This window comes from Coffea arabica, chromosome 8e, assembly GCF_036785885.1.
Source record: "Coffea arabica cultivar ET-39 chromosome 8e, Coffea Arabica ET-39 HiFi, whole genome shotgun sequence".
Taxonomy (NCBI): Eukaryota; Viridiplantae; Streptophyta; class Magnoliopsida; order Gentianales; family Rubiaceae; genus Coffea; species Coffea arabica.
In genome coordinates, this window is record NC_092324.1 from 47,277,582 (window position 1) to 47,289,642 (window position 12,061).

General features: G+C 37.5%; 2 protein-coding genes across 2 annotated transcripts; both read left to right on the forward strand.

The window, feature by feature from the left end:
• Positions 1-853: 853 nt before the first annotated feature.
• On the forward strand, positions 854-1,894 carry LOC113704954 (uncharacterized). The gene has a single exon (XM_027226817.1). It carries the CDS (start codon positions 854-856, stop codon positions 1,892-1,894), a length of 1,041 nt encoding a protein of 346 aa, XP_027082618.1.
• A 4,102-nt stretch (positions 1,895-5,996) lies between these two features.
• Positions 5,997-8,907, forward strand: LOC113704955 (pentatricopeptide repeat-containing protein At4g35130, chloroplastic-like). Its single transcript, XM_027226819.2, has one exon. It carries the CDS (start codon positions 6,367-6,369, stop codon positions 8,773-8,775), a length of 2,409 nt encoding a protein of 802 aa, XP_027082620.2. The 5' UTR covers positions 5,997-6,366; the 3' UTR covers positions 8,776-8,907.
• The last annotated feature ends 3,154 nt before the right edge of the window (positions 8,908-12,061 follow it).

The window sequence follows — 12,061 nt, forward strand, 5'->3', positions numbered from 1 at the left end:
TGAACCAGATAAAAGCAGCACTTGTTCAGTGCCTTAGAAGGTACTTTTTTCTCAACGCAGGAATCTATAGACAAATCTCTCCACTAGTTTCTAAAAAAAACTTCCGAACCCAACACTCCACAAAAGTAAAGTACATGAACAAACATAAGACATGTCATAATAGCAGTAGTATTAATATCTAAAAACTAAAACCATTTACCATTTTCAGTTTTATGTTAAACAAAGATCTAATAATCAGCTTTCTTTCTGTATTTGCCAGACCATCCAGTCGAGTCCATGTTCAGGCAGTCCAGCAATGAACAGTCAGTACTACTACTGCTGCTGCTGCTGTACTGCAGGCCAGTGTCAGCACGGCGTCGTCTTTTATCTCTTTAAATCAGTTGATGCCCTCTTCTTCTTCTTCAGTATTTCTTAAATCCAATCCAACAAGAACCTCTCATTTACTGTTTTCCCACCTCATCTATTCTGTCCATTTCTTCCACATCCTCCACCTCCTTGTCTTGAATCTCTTGACACGTCTTCATCCACGATTCAACCCCTAAGATACTCCAAATTAAAAAATCACAAACAAACAACCCATCAAATTAAATTATTCAGAAAGATCAGGCCCCTAAAATGAAATAATTGTCTCCTGCACTTCAAAAAAAAAAAAATTAATTATAAAACCCCCTTAAGCAGCCCACCACTCACACCTCCCTCTCTCTCTCTCCTGTTCTCCTCTCTTGCTTTTATCTTTGCTGCTCTCTTTCCAACCCTGCATTCCACTATACAAAATCTTGGCACTCTCCCTCCCACTCAACCCTCTTTACTCTACTGTTTTTTTTCTCCATTTCTGAAGAACAAAAGTTGCACGATGTTTGAGGAATCTGTGTCAATCACTATACCTTCGATCTGGGCATCCATGAACAGCTGGTTTACTCCTGCTGTTCTCTTTGTTCTCCTCAATCTTATGATTGGTACCATTGCAATTATTTCGACTTTAGCCAACCAGAAACAGCACCACAACCATCAGCACCAGCAAAACTCCCAAAATGATCTTCATCCTCAACAACCCAAGCTTGCTAGATCACCATCTGTTCTCCAGCGTTTGAGGTCCATAAATTTCTACCACTACAGATCCCATGATTCTAGTTCAATTGCAAACCATTTCAAAACCACCCCAGATTCAGACACCCATTACGGTTTCGAACGAACCCATCAACCCCAAAACCTCGGAGAGTCTCACTCCCAGTACATTTTTGAACAAGCCCATCAACCACAAAACCTTGGAGAATCTCACTCCCAATACATTTTTGAACAAACCCGTCAAGAGAAGCCAGCGCTGTTCGTCGAACGAGTTCAAGAAAATCAGACCCATTACTTTTTTCAACAATCCCACGAAGAAAATGAGCAGGGAACTGGAACCCATTTCGTTTTTCAGCAAACCCACGAGGAGAATGCTGAAGAAAACGGAAGCCGCTTCCATTTTGAGCAAGGGCACGAGGAAAATGGAAACCGTTCGGATTTTGAGCAAACCAACGAGGAAAACGTTGAGGACGAAGAAGTACAGACCTTGGATGAAGTGTACAGTCAGCTCAAAGGGCGGGGTCATGTTGGCAGGTCAAAGCCAGATACTAAGCCGATCGCCGGTGATGTGCCGGCGAGGCTACCGACACAGATGAAGAAGTCAGCGAGTATGGAGTCTGCGTTTAAGCACTTGAAGGAGGAGGACATTGTGGAGGCTCGCCGTCCGGCGACTGTGCGAGAGACGGGTACCAAGTCGACTGAAGGTGACGACGGGTTTGATGCTAAATGTGATGTTTTCATCAACAATTTCAAGGAGCAGTTGATGTTGCAGAGGATGGCTTCTATCGTTGGGAACAAGGAGATGATTGGTAGAGGGAGTGGAAAGTAAGGTTGGGGTGATTAGTGGGGGTTGTTTTATAATTTACTATTAATTTTGGGGTTTTTTTTCAGAAATTGAATGGGTCAAAATCGTCAGTGAAGATGGTTTAATGCCTTTTTTTTTTTTATTGGAATTCCATCTAATGGATATAATGCTACTGTCTGTCTTTGTTGGTTGAAGATTATTTGGTCACATTCTCGCACGTTAATTTGTTGCTGGCAATTATCGTGTGGTTCTTGGGCATTTTGGCCTTCTGCTAGTACACGAGAAATGGTCATTGTCAAGAAATATTTTAGGTGTCTGGATGAGGATTGAGATATATGCTGAAGGGATGTCACTGTGGTCTTCATCACCAAGTAATTCATCAATGTTTAGGTGGTGGACTTATTCTGCCTAGAGATAAATCACTTTCATATATTGTTGATCTAGTGCAGCAGGCAGGCAGGCTGGACTAATTTACTCAAAATTGCAAATGCCGTCTTTTTGTTGATTTTCCTTTGACAACCGTCTACCCCTTAAACACACCCCAATAACACCCTAAAACATATTTAGGTATTCTACCTTGTTTCGATTGTGGTTTTTTGCTTAAAAAAATATTTTACGTTTCTCGTGAACACGTTTTTTAATTATTTTTTTATTTCATATATATTAAATCAGTATAATACATTTTTTTCACGTAACTCCGCTCCTAGTGAAGCATACTTTTCTAAGGTGTTTGCTTAGTTCTTTCTCTACCATTGTAAATATGCAATGTGTTGTGGCTGTTTTGGGAGAAAAACGATTGAAGAGGTAGGGATTCAAAATTACTTGGAGGAGGTTGGTGGATTTCTTGATTCCCTTTTGGGTTGTGGGATCATGATGGTGGGTAGGGATCAAGAATCTAGAGCATATGCTGATATACCAAATGGTGAGGTTTCGTAGGTGTGTTGCACTTGCACATGATGGGGTGCTCATCTTCAGTACACAACTTACACATATGTATCCAGGTTATGAATCTTTGAGATTCCTTTACCCTTTTCCTATGTTTCCATTTTGGAATTGTTACTTTGTTACAAGTGGTGAATCTGTGCTTGATGTTTCGTAGCTACAATATATGTAAATCTTTTTCACTTCAGTAACTTCTCTCTTTTTATATGGCAAAGATTTCTGGCTGTGACTAGGACCTGAGTGAAATGCTGACCGCTAATGAGTAACAACATTTATCATGGAAAAAATATATTTATTTTTTTTCAAAAAAAAAGACCATCTATTTATTTTTTCTGGCTGGTTTATTGCATTTGGATGCCATGTGGTTTGGCCATATTCTCATTGCATAGGGAACTGGGCACAGAAAGCTGTCAATGAAATTGTCTCGGAATGGTTTTGTTCATTTGAACACAGTGCAAATTTACATAAAAAAAAAAAAAAAAATTTAGCAATGCTAGGATAATAGTTTAGTAGTGCAACCCCCTGCGAGCTTCATTCAACTCTTCCCCCACCCCACCTAACAGCCTTTCCGGTCCAACTATAAGCCACCATTTTCCAGTAGTTATCCCCTTCGTCTATCTTCCCTCCACTGTCAATTGTTCCCCAACTCTCCAGCCAGGATTTTAGCAAGAAATGCAAATGCCCCTGCTGCTCATCTGCTCTTCTTCCTTGTCTCTAACCTTCCACACCGTCCATCATTATCTGACAACAACCTCACCTCTTAAGTCTTCGCATTGTCCATAAGACCAGCACAACAATATCGGCCCCTTGTTGAACGGCGGTCTTGTCTCTTCACCATGGTATTTATGATTATATGACCAGAGTTGGCGCTTCCGTCTTCTTTTTTTTTTTTTTTTCTTTTCCACCACCAACATATTCATCAACAACAAAAACACAACTATGGTTCCCTTTTTGCCCAAGCCACTATGCCTCATATTTGTAGAGGCCATGTGCTCCAAACAATATATATAAAACCACCTAAAAACTCAATTTGAAATGTTTGATATTACCCTTACTTGTTTCATTTAATTACATGGGAGCAAAAGATAATGGACGGATTACCTTGCCTCCTAACATTAGACAGGATGAAATATAAACCAGTGTGTTTATGTCCGGTGGCAGATTTAAGGTGGGGGCACGGACTCCCCTTAAATTCCTACAATATTCATAGAATTTTGATATAATTTCAAGTGTGTCTTCGGAGTTTTTTTATGAAATAAGTGAAAGAATTACGTGGTCATTTAAATTGGTTCATGAACTAATATTCTAAAAGGTTTTGTGGGTCACAAAATTCCATTTGAATAAGTTCAAAAAAAGTTTTTCATTTTAACTTGTAGGTGAATATTTTTTTACTTAAAAAACTAAAAAAAAAAGTAGGTAAAAAATTTTAGTGTTACTTTTGCCCCTATTGAAAATTTTTTCTGGCTCCGCCACTGTTTATGTCACTACAATTTTATCTCTGTGTGTATCAACATATGTATATGTCATTAAGGACTTATTCATTCTTGGTTCAAAATACATTCTGAGGTTAAAACGTTTTTGAGGCGTTCTTGAAACTACTACTAGTTTTTCTCTTATTTCTGAGTTGACAAAAGCCAGTTTTCAAAAGTGGCTTTTCAGATGCTTTTGGACCACCTTTCTTTTTCCTTTTCAAGACTTCAAAAAATATATATATGTATACATATATATATATTTTTTCAACGTTTATGCAATTATTTTTCTATGAGCAGCCAAGATTCACTTGGTAGTGGATGATGAAGAAAGTGGTAATTACATTTCAATGAAGGGGAACTCAAGGCTACTCACCTCTTTTCTTCAGGGAATTTTGTTTGGAGTTGGGGTCGAAGGTCACAAGTTTTATATGTACCTAATTATTGACCAAATGAAACAAATCCAAATGTTGGTCTTTTTAGTGTCACTCCATTTAGGCTACAATACTAGAAGAAAGTAGAAGCGACTAAAATGGGGATTAATTAGGAGGGGGAAATCCCATGAACAGACATCTTACCAACCATCTAATCACTTGTAAGTGGTAACAACCAGGGAATATGATTCACCAATTAATTATGTGCATCTAATCTGTCATCAAAATGTTTAATGCAAGGTTCTTTAGATCTTAAGTAATGTGGATGACAAGCAACACAAAAATAATTAATGCCGAGTACTTGTTCTTTATCTAACGTTACATATTCTGGTTTGCAGATGCTATGTTCAAATACTCACTCATGAGTTGGTTGGTTTTTCCAATTCTTCACGGCAACGTCTTCTAGAGCACTTAGATAAGCTTTAGCCTTTGGCTAGTGGAGTTTTCCATTATAAACTTCACGTTATACTTTTTACTACTCCCTCCATCCCATTGTTAATGTCATGTTTCACCTTTTTCATTGTCCCAAAATTAGAGTCACCCTACACTATTTTCCTTCTAACGTTCCGTCCTTGCCCTCATAGTGCATGTGCTAGAAAATCCAAATAAATTTGGTGGGACCTGCTATTTATTATCCATTTGGAGAAGCAAGAGGAGTACGTGAGACTAACTCTCACTTTATAAGGCCAATAATAGGGCGTGTCTCTAACATTCAAAGGGATGCTTTTGGTTAAGATGGGACCCACGAAATCATTACTCCATGAAAAAACACAAAGTGCAGCTGACCATTGTACTTGCGACGGGGCAAATTTGGAACAAAGGCTTGGCTGTCAATAATGATACCACTGTACATAAAAGGTTGCATTCCCTATAAACGTCTCTAATATTGGGACGGAGGGAGTATTTTTTATTTATCTAAATAAAATATACCAATAAATTATAATTTCACCGTGAATTTTTAAAAGAATAGAAGTAGAAGTATATATGACAACGGGTAGTTAAACATAAAACAATAGAAGTAGAAGTGAATTTTTTTTTTTCGGCACCAATAGTTTTGTACTTGTACCCTGTTAGAATAACATTATTGTTCCGATGGATATATTCTGAGTAATTAGCCCAGTAGAGAGCCATGTCATATGTTCTACTAATTTAAAAACTCAACACCCCATGAAAATAAAATAAAAATTGAAAAATAAATAAACAAAATAGAATTTTGGAATTTGGGTTCTAAAATAAATATATATCTGATTGCGCAATTTGTCGGGAATCTGGAACTCTTAGTCGCTGTTAGACGAAGTCAACAGATCAAAGAGACGATTAGTATATCGTCAATCATTCAATATTCAATGACATCAGTCATTTTCATTGAAACATGCAAAAAAAAAATGTGTTTGACAAATTTCCAGTGTTAGTTTCGGATTGTGGAAAAATATAAAGGCCCCCATCAATTCTGTTGACTCTTTCGCTTTTGATTACGCTCTATCCAACTTCCTGCGTCAAATAAAATAGAGAGTAAGATATGCATACGGAATCTTGAATGCGATGGCAGCAGCAATAATTCTGCATCTCCTGAAATTATCGGCCCACTTTACGTGTGTAAGTTAGCAGTTTAGTAAAGGGGTTTGCAATTTTGGGCTCAAGCGTTTCAAAAATGGCTACAGCCCTTTGTTTCAGTTGCTCTTCCAAGCCTAGTACTGTTACAGATAAGGATTTCTTGCCAGGAAGACGCAAAGCTGGAAAGATTATTGAAAACCTTGACGTTGGCATCAACGTGAGGAGTCCCATTTCAACCGGCGATTCCCCGAACATGACTAGAGGCATGAAATCCTCACTTGAACAACGTAGGAGATTACTGAGTTGTGTAGACTCGGGTTGTTTTGAAAATGCGCTCCATGTGTTTGAAGAAATCACTAGACCAAGCACGTTTATTTGGAATGTTTTGATAAGGGGATTAACAGATAACGGGTTCTATCAAGAAGCCATTGATTTGTATTACAGGATGGAGTGGGAAGGAGTTGGGTCAGATAAATACACTTTTCCTTTCGTAATTAAGGCGTGTGTTGGGTTATTTTCTTTGGTTGATGGACAGAGGATTCATTCCAGGGTAATTAAGATGGGGTTCGATAAAGATCTTTACGTTTGCAATTCCCTTGTTATTATGTATTCAAAGCTCGGCTGCATAGAGCAGTCCGAGAAAATATTTGCAGATATGCTGGTTAAAGACGCGGTATCTTGGAATTCTATGATCAGTGGGTATGTTGCATCGGGCGACTGTTTGAGCTCGTTGACTTGTTTCCGCGATATGCAGGCAGCACGGATAAGTTGTGACAGATTCTCTGTGATCAGCATTCTTGGTGCTTGTTCTCTTTATGGTTGTTTGTTGAAGGGAAAGGAAGTCCATTGCCAAGTAATCAGGAGACAACTGGATTCAGATCCCATGATCGAAACGTCACTTATTGACATGTATGGTAAATGTGGACTGGTAGAGTACTCTGACAGATTGTTTAATAGGGTCTCTCAAAGAAGTGTAGCTGTTTGGAATGCTATTATAGGAGCATATGGTCTTAATGATGAACCCGTAAGATCTTTTTCTTGCTTCGAGAGAATGCTAGAGAGTGACAATTTGGACCCTAATGCAGTGACATTGATAAACCTACTGCCATCCTGTGCAAGAATGAGAGCTCTCGTGCAGGGTAAGTCTATGCATGGTTTTGCCATTAGAAAAGGAATGTTTCCTCATGTAGTATTAGAGACTGCACTACTTGACATGTATGGGAAGTGTGGTTGCCTGAATTTAGCAGATTCTATGTTTGTTCAAATGAAGGAGACTAATCTGATATCATGGAATGCAAGAATCGCGGCCTACGTACAGAGTGGTAATGAAAAAGGAGCATTACATGTTTTCCAGGATATGTGCAGTGAACATCTTCACCCAGATGAGATCACATTTGTGAATATCCTACCTGCCTACGCTGAAATTGCCTTACCAAAGGAGGGCCAGCAAATACATGCTAACATCATAAAGTTGGGATTTGGTTCAAGTATTTTCATTTGTAATGCCTTGATTTACATGTATGCAAAATGTGGTGATATCCAGGCTGCACAGCTTGTTTTTAACTGCATAGTGTATAAGGATGTCATTTCCTGGAACACGATCATTCTGGCCTATGGTATTCATGGATTTGGAGAAATTTCAGTTCGATTATTCTCTGATATGATGGCAGAGGGCATCAAACCCAATGGGAGCACATTTGTTTCACTTCTAGCATCTTGCAGTATTTGTGGCATGGTGGATGAAGGCCAGAATTATTTTAGTTCAATGAAAAAAGAGTATAATATTGATCCTGGAATAGAGCACTATGGATGTATGGTAGATCTTCTAGGACGCAGTGGTAACATTGACCTAGCCAAACATTTTATAGATGAAATGCCATTGGTCCCAACTGCAAGGATATGGGGATCTCTTCTGTCTGCAAGTCGATACCACAGAAACATAGAACTTGCTGAACTTGTCGCAGACCGTATTTTGTCATTGGAACACGATAATACTGGCTGTTACGTGTTGCTTTCTAACATGTATGCTGAACTAAGGAGATGGGCAGATGTAGAGCGCATAAGATGTTCCATGCAGAGCCAAGGGTTAAGGAGGACCACTGCATGCAGTTTGATCGAGTATAATGGGAAAGCTCTCCAAATCACCAATAATGATTGTTCGCATGCTGAGGCCAGCATGATTTATGACGCATTAGATATCATTTCAAGAAAGATAGGTGATGACCCGCATGTTTGTGGAGTGTTGAAGTTCAAGCCACCGGATCTAATCAGAAGAAGAGCACATTCTACAATGTACCACAGCGCAAGGTTGGCAATTTGTGCTGGTTTACTATCCACACCGGTAGGAACTCCCGTTCTTGTTAGGAAAAACGTTAGGATCTGTGAAGATTGCCATAATGCTGCAAAAATAATTTCAGAAATGACAGACAGGGAGATAGTGGTGGGGGATCCAAAATTCTATCACCGCTTTAGTAACGGGAAATGCACTTGTAAAGATTATTGGTAGCTATTGTCTAGGTAAACAAGTTTTGTATGCATAAATTCCTTTCATCATTAAAATATGGATTTGTACATAATATATGTATGCTCCATCAAGTTTCTACATAATATATGCACTTCTTGGATTGTTGTTTATACATATGTTACGTCTTTTGCAAGAACAGTACAAGTTTGACAATTCTCTCTGTATGTTTTCTTTTCTTGTATCTTGAAAATGTATGATGCCAAATTAGCCAAGGGCTTTTATAACATTTGGTATGCCTTTGTTTATATCGCTGGAAAATAGACACAAGCGGGAATAAGAATTGCCAGGGATATATAGAACTTTCTGTGCTAAAAATATCATTAACTAAATTAGGTCTTACAACTGACGGAAGAGGGAAGATTGAATTATACCATCTAACTCATCTAACTCCGGTGTAGTTTTTGAGAACTAAAGATTCTTTGTTACGATAAGTTCTGCACTGCTAGAAACAAAACTCTGAGCTGACGCATGTGCTGGCCAGTCTTTGATTTCTGCAATCATCTAAATCACTGGTTAAAAACCCTTTAATGATGATCCGTGGTTGCAGTTGAGGATAATCTTGAATCACAACGGTCTTGAATGCATGTTTTTGTCTACTATCATTGTCTCAAACTCTGCTGCATGTATCAAATTCGGTAGAGTAGCATTTTGTCACATGATCTAACTGTAACTTTATCCGGGTTCAATTCATTTCTCCATTTCCTATTTACTTTGTTCTCTTGTTAGTCATTTGATCGTAATTGTATATTTTGTTCATCTCCTCTGAAGAATTCTCGGATTCATCTGGTTCATTTCACCACAGCATTCTCAATCTCCTTATCAAGAAGCCACCCAGCCTAACAACCAGTCTTAAACCTCAAGCTGATTGTTAGAAGCTGTGTCTGTGCAAGTGAAGAGGATAATGTGCATAGTTTACTCTAGAACTAGAAATTAAACATTCCTCATCAATGATTAAAAGTACAGCTCTTTTCGCAGCGCAAACCTAGAGGTAAAGCAATGACTGCGTCCACAATTGGTCGGTAAAAGTGCTGATTGCTGTAACCGTCCAAAAAGAAAAAAAAAAAAAAACGAGTAACATTCAAAGGCGAAAAGCAAAGCACTAGATGCTGCTCCCTTCCATCTTCTTTTTGGTATAGCTAATTCAGGCTGTGATCATTCTAATGATGTGCAAGCCATGCCATGTGTATCAAGAAATGAAAGGTGCAAAAGCTCAATGTCAATATGTGAAATCTAGTGACATTAATATTGAGAAAGAACATCATAGATTTTGTAAGAATGGGCAAATGATATTGGTGCAGTGGGCTCAAATGATTAAAGAAAGCCCTCCCTACTCCAGCGCTGCTCTGAGTACCTTGCTTGGCCCCAAATCCAGTAGTGTCTCCTGTTGGTGGTGGGGCGTGAAGTGAACGAGCTGAAGATGATTGGGTCTAATGTGATCATTGGAAGTCTCTTGTGGATTCATTTTCTGTTTGTTCTTGTTCAAGCAGCAACAATTAATTGATGTTCCATAATGAAGTCATCATGTTTTACTTAACGAAATTTATCGACAGTTCTGTCATAATATGCAATACATAGGCATTTTAAATACCAAGAGTTAAATATCCACGTTTGGAATGTGAGTTTTTGGGTATTTGTCTAAAACTTTACTGTAGCTTACTGTAGAAGTTTTTTAAAAAATTTTTGAAGTGTATTTTTTTTTGAATATTTTGAAGTATATAGTTTAAAAATTTTGAAAAGTTTTTTGAGGTTATTGTAACTAAAGTTTTTAAAAAACTTGTAGCAGACAAACTTGGCAAAAAACTTGACTTCCAAACAAGGCCGCATTTTACTGACTTTTAACTAGAAAAGGAATATATATATATTGCATTGATCCAGTGGAGATTAATTAAATGAAGATGTACAATGGGAGAGGAAACATTTCCAGTAACTGAGGATTATAGAATTTTTATTATTGGTAGCTTTCATGACGCTAACCTATATCAAATATAGCATGCTAGTTCCTCGAGCTTGTAATTTATTGTAACTGAAGTTCAATAACCTAATAAATTAGGCAAGGAATTAGCAAGCCTTTCACAATTCAAAAGACAATAATACAATGAATTCCTAATGCTGGCTCTTTTTAATAGACACCCAACGACGGACCTTTTTTTTTTTTTTTAAATCTGATATCAATTCGATGTGTAAATATTAGTGATTTTATTTTCTGGGATATAATTTTAAATATTAAGTAATTTAAAGTTCTAGTTTGCTAATATCCTTTTAAATAGTCAAATTGCTAGTAATATGCATCTTTTATATTATGACAGGCAGCTATCAATTTTTTACGCTATACAATTTGTCTTGAATTTTCTAATAGTGTAAAATAAAATAATAATGAAATTAAGTAAAAGATAATTACAAAATTATAATAAGCATACAATTTAGTAATACTAATTGGAAAGTGAAATAAAATAGTGACACGAGAGAAGTGAAATAAAAAATAAAAAATAAAAGAAAATAATGGAAAAGAAAAAAAATGGACGAATGAATACACAAAAAATAAAATAGTAAGGACCCTTATGTCTTAAAATATCAAATAAGTGGGTAAAGTTCTTATTTAATGAATTCGGGGGGCAAAGCGCGACTAATGATAAAGTTTAGGGAGGTTTAGCGCATATAACCCCATAAACTAATAATGTACATTATCTCACTGACTTGCCTGAAACTGAAAGGTTGATTGACAACTGTACTGCTCTTATGTGTTATCCAAATTTGGTTCCTCATCAGAAATTGAATAACATGGAACATCAAGAAAGACAAACAGTAGAAGAACCAAAATACAAATGTTGATGATGAAAAATGATAGTACTTGATTATCATCGAAGTGATGAAAATTTGCAGAAACAGCAACGTTGTTAAGCACATGGAAGATGGTAGATGGCAACAACTGATACATGTGGTGCCGCTTTAACTTCTTCCTTGACGACAGTATAACTCATTCCGTTCACCTGCTCCTTTCCTTTGCCTTCGTTGTTCTAGGCCTCATCTACTGTTATGGACTGTTTGAGATTGAGCTCCTAAGTTACACCAACATGGAAAAAGAGATTCTTCTGCTGTGTCTGTCCATATTCTGGAAATAGGGAGCATGGTTTCGGAAATGGCAAATGAACTTTGACAGGTGCCGAACCTGTGCAATAATAAATACCTACTCGAGAAAAATACAGATTTTGTATATAGCGGTGAGTAGGGTCGAATCCACAGGGACTGGGGATAATTCGTTTCTTCTAGA

Coding starts and splice junctions, on each gene's coding strand:
- LOC113704954 (XM_027226817.1), top strand. CDS start 854: ATGTTTGAGGAATCTGTGTCAATCACTATACCTTCGATCTGGGCATCC.
- LOC113704955 (XM_027226819.2), top strand. CDS start 6,367: ATGGCTACAGCCCTTTGTTTCAGTTGCTCTTCCAAGCCTAGTACTGTT.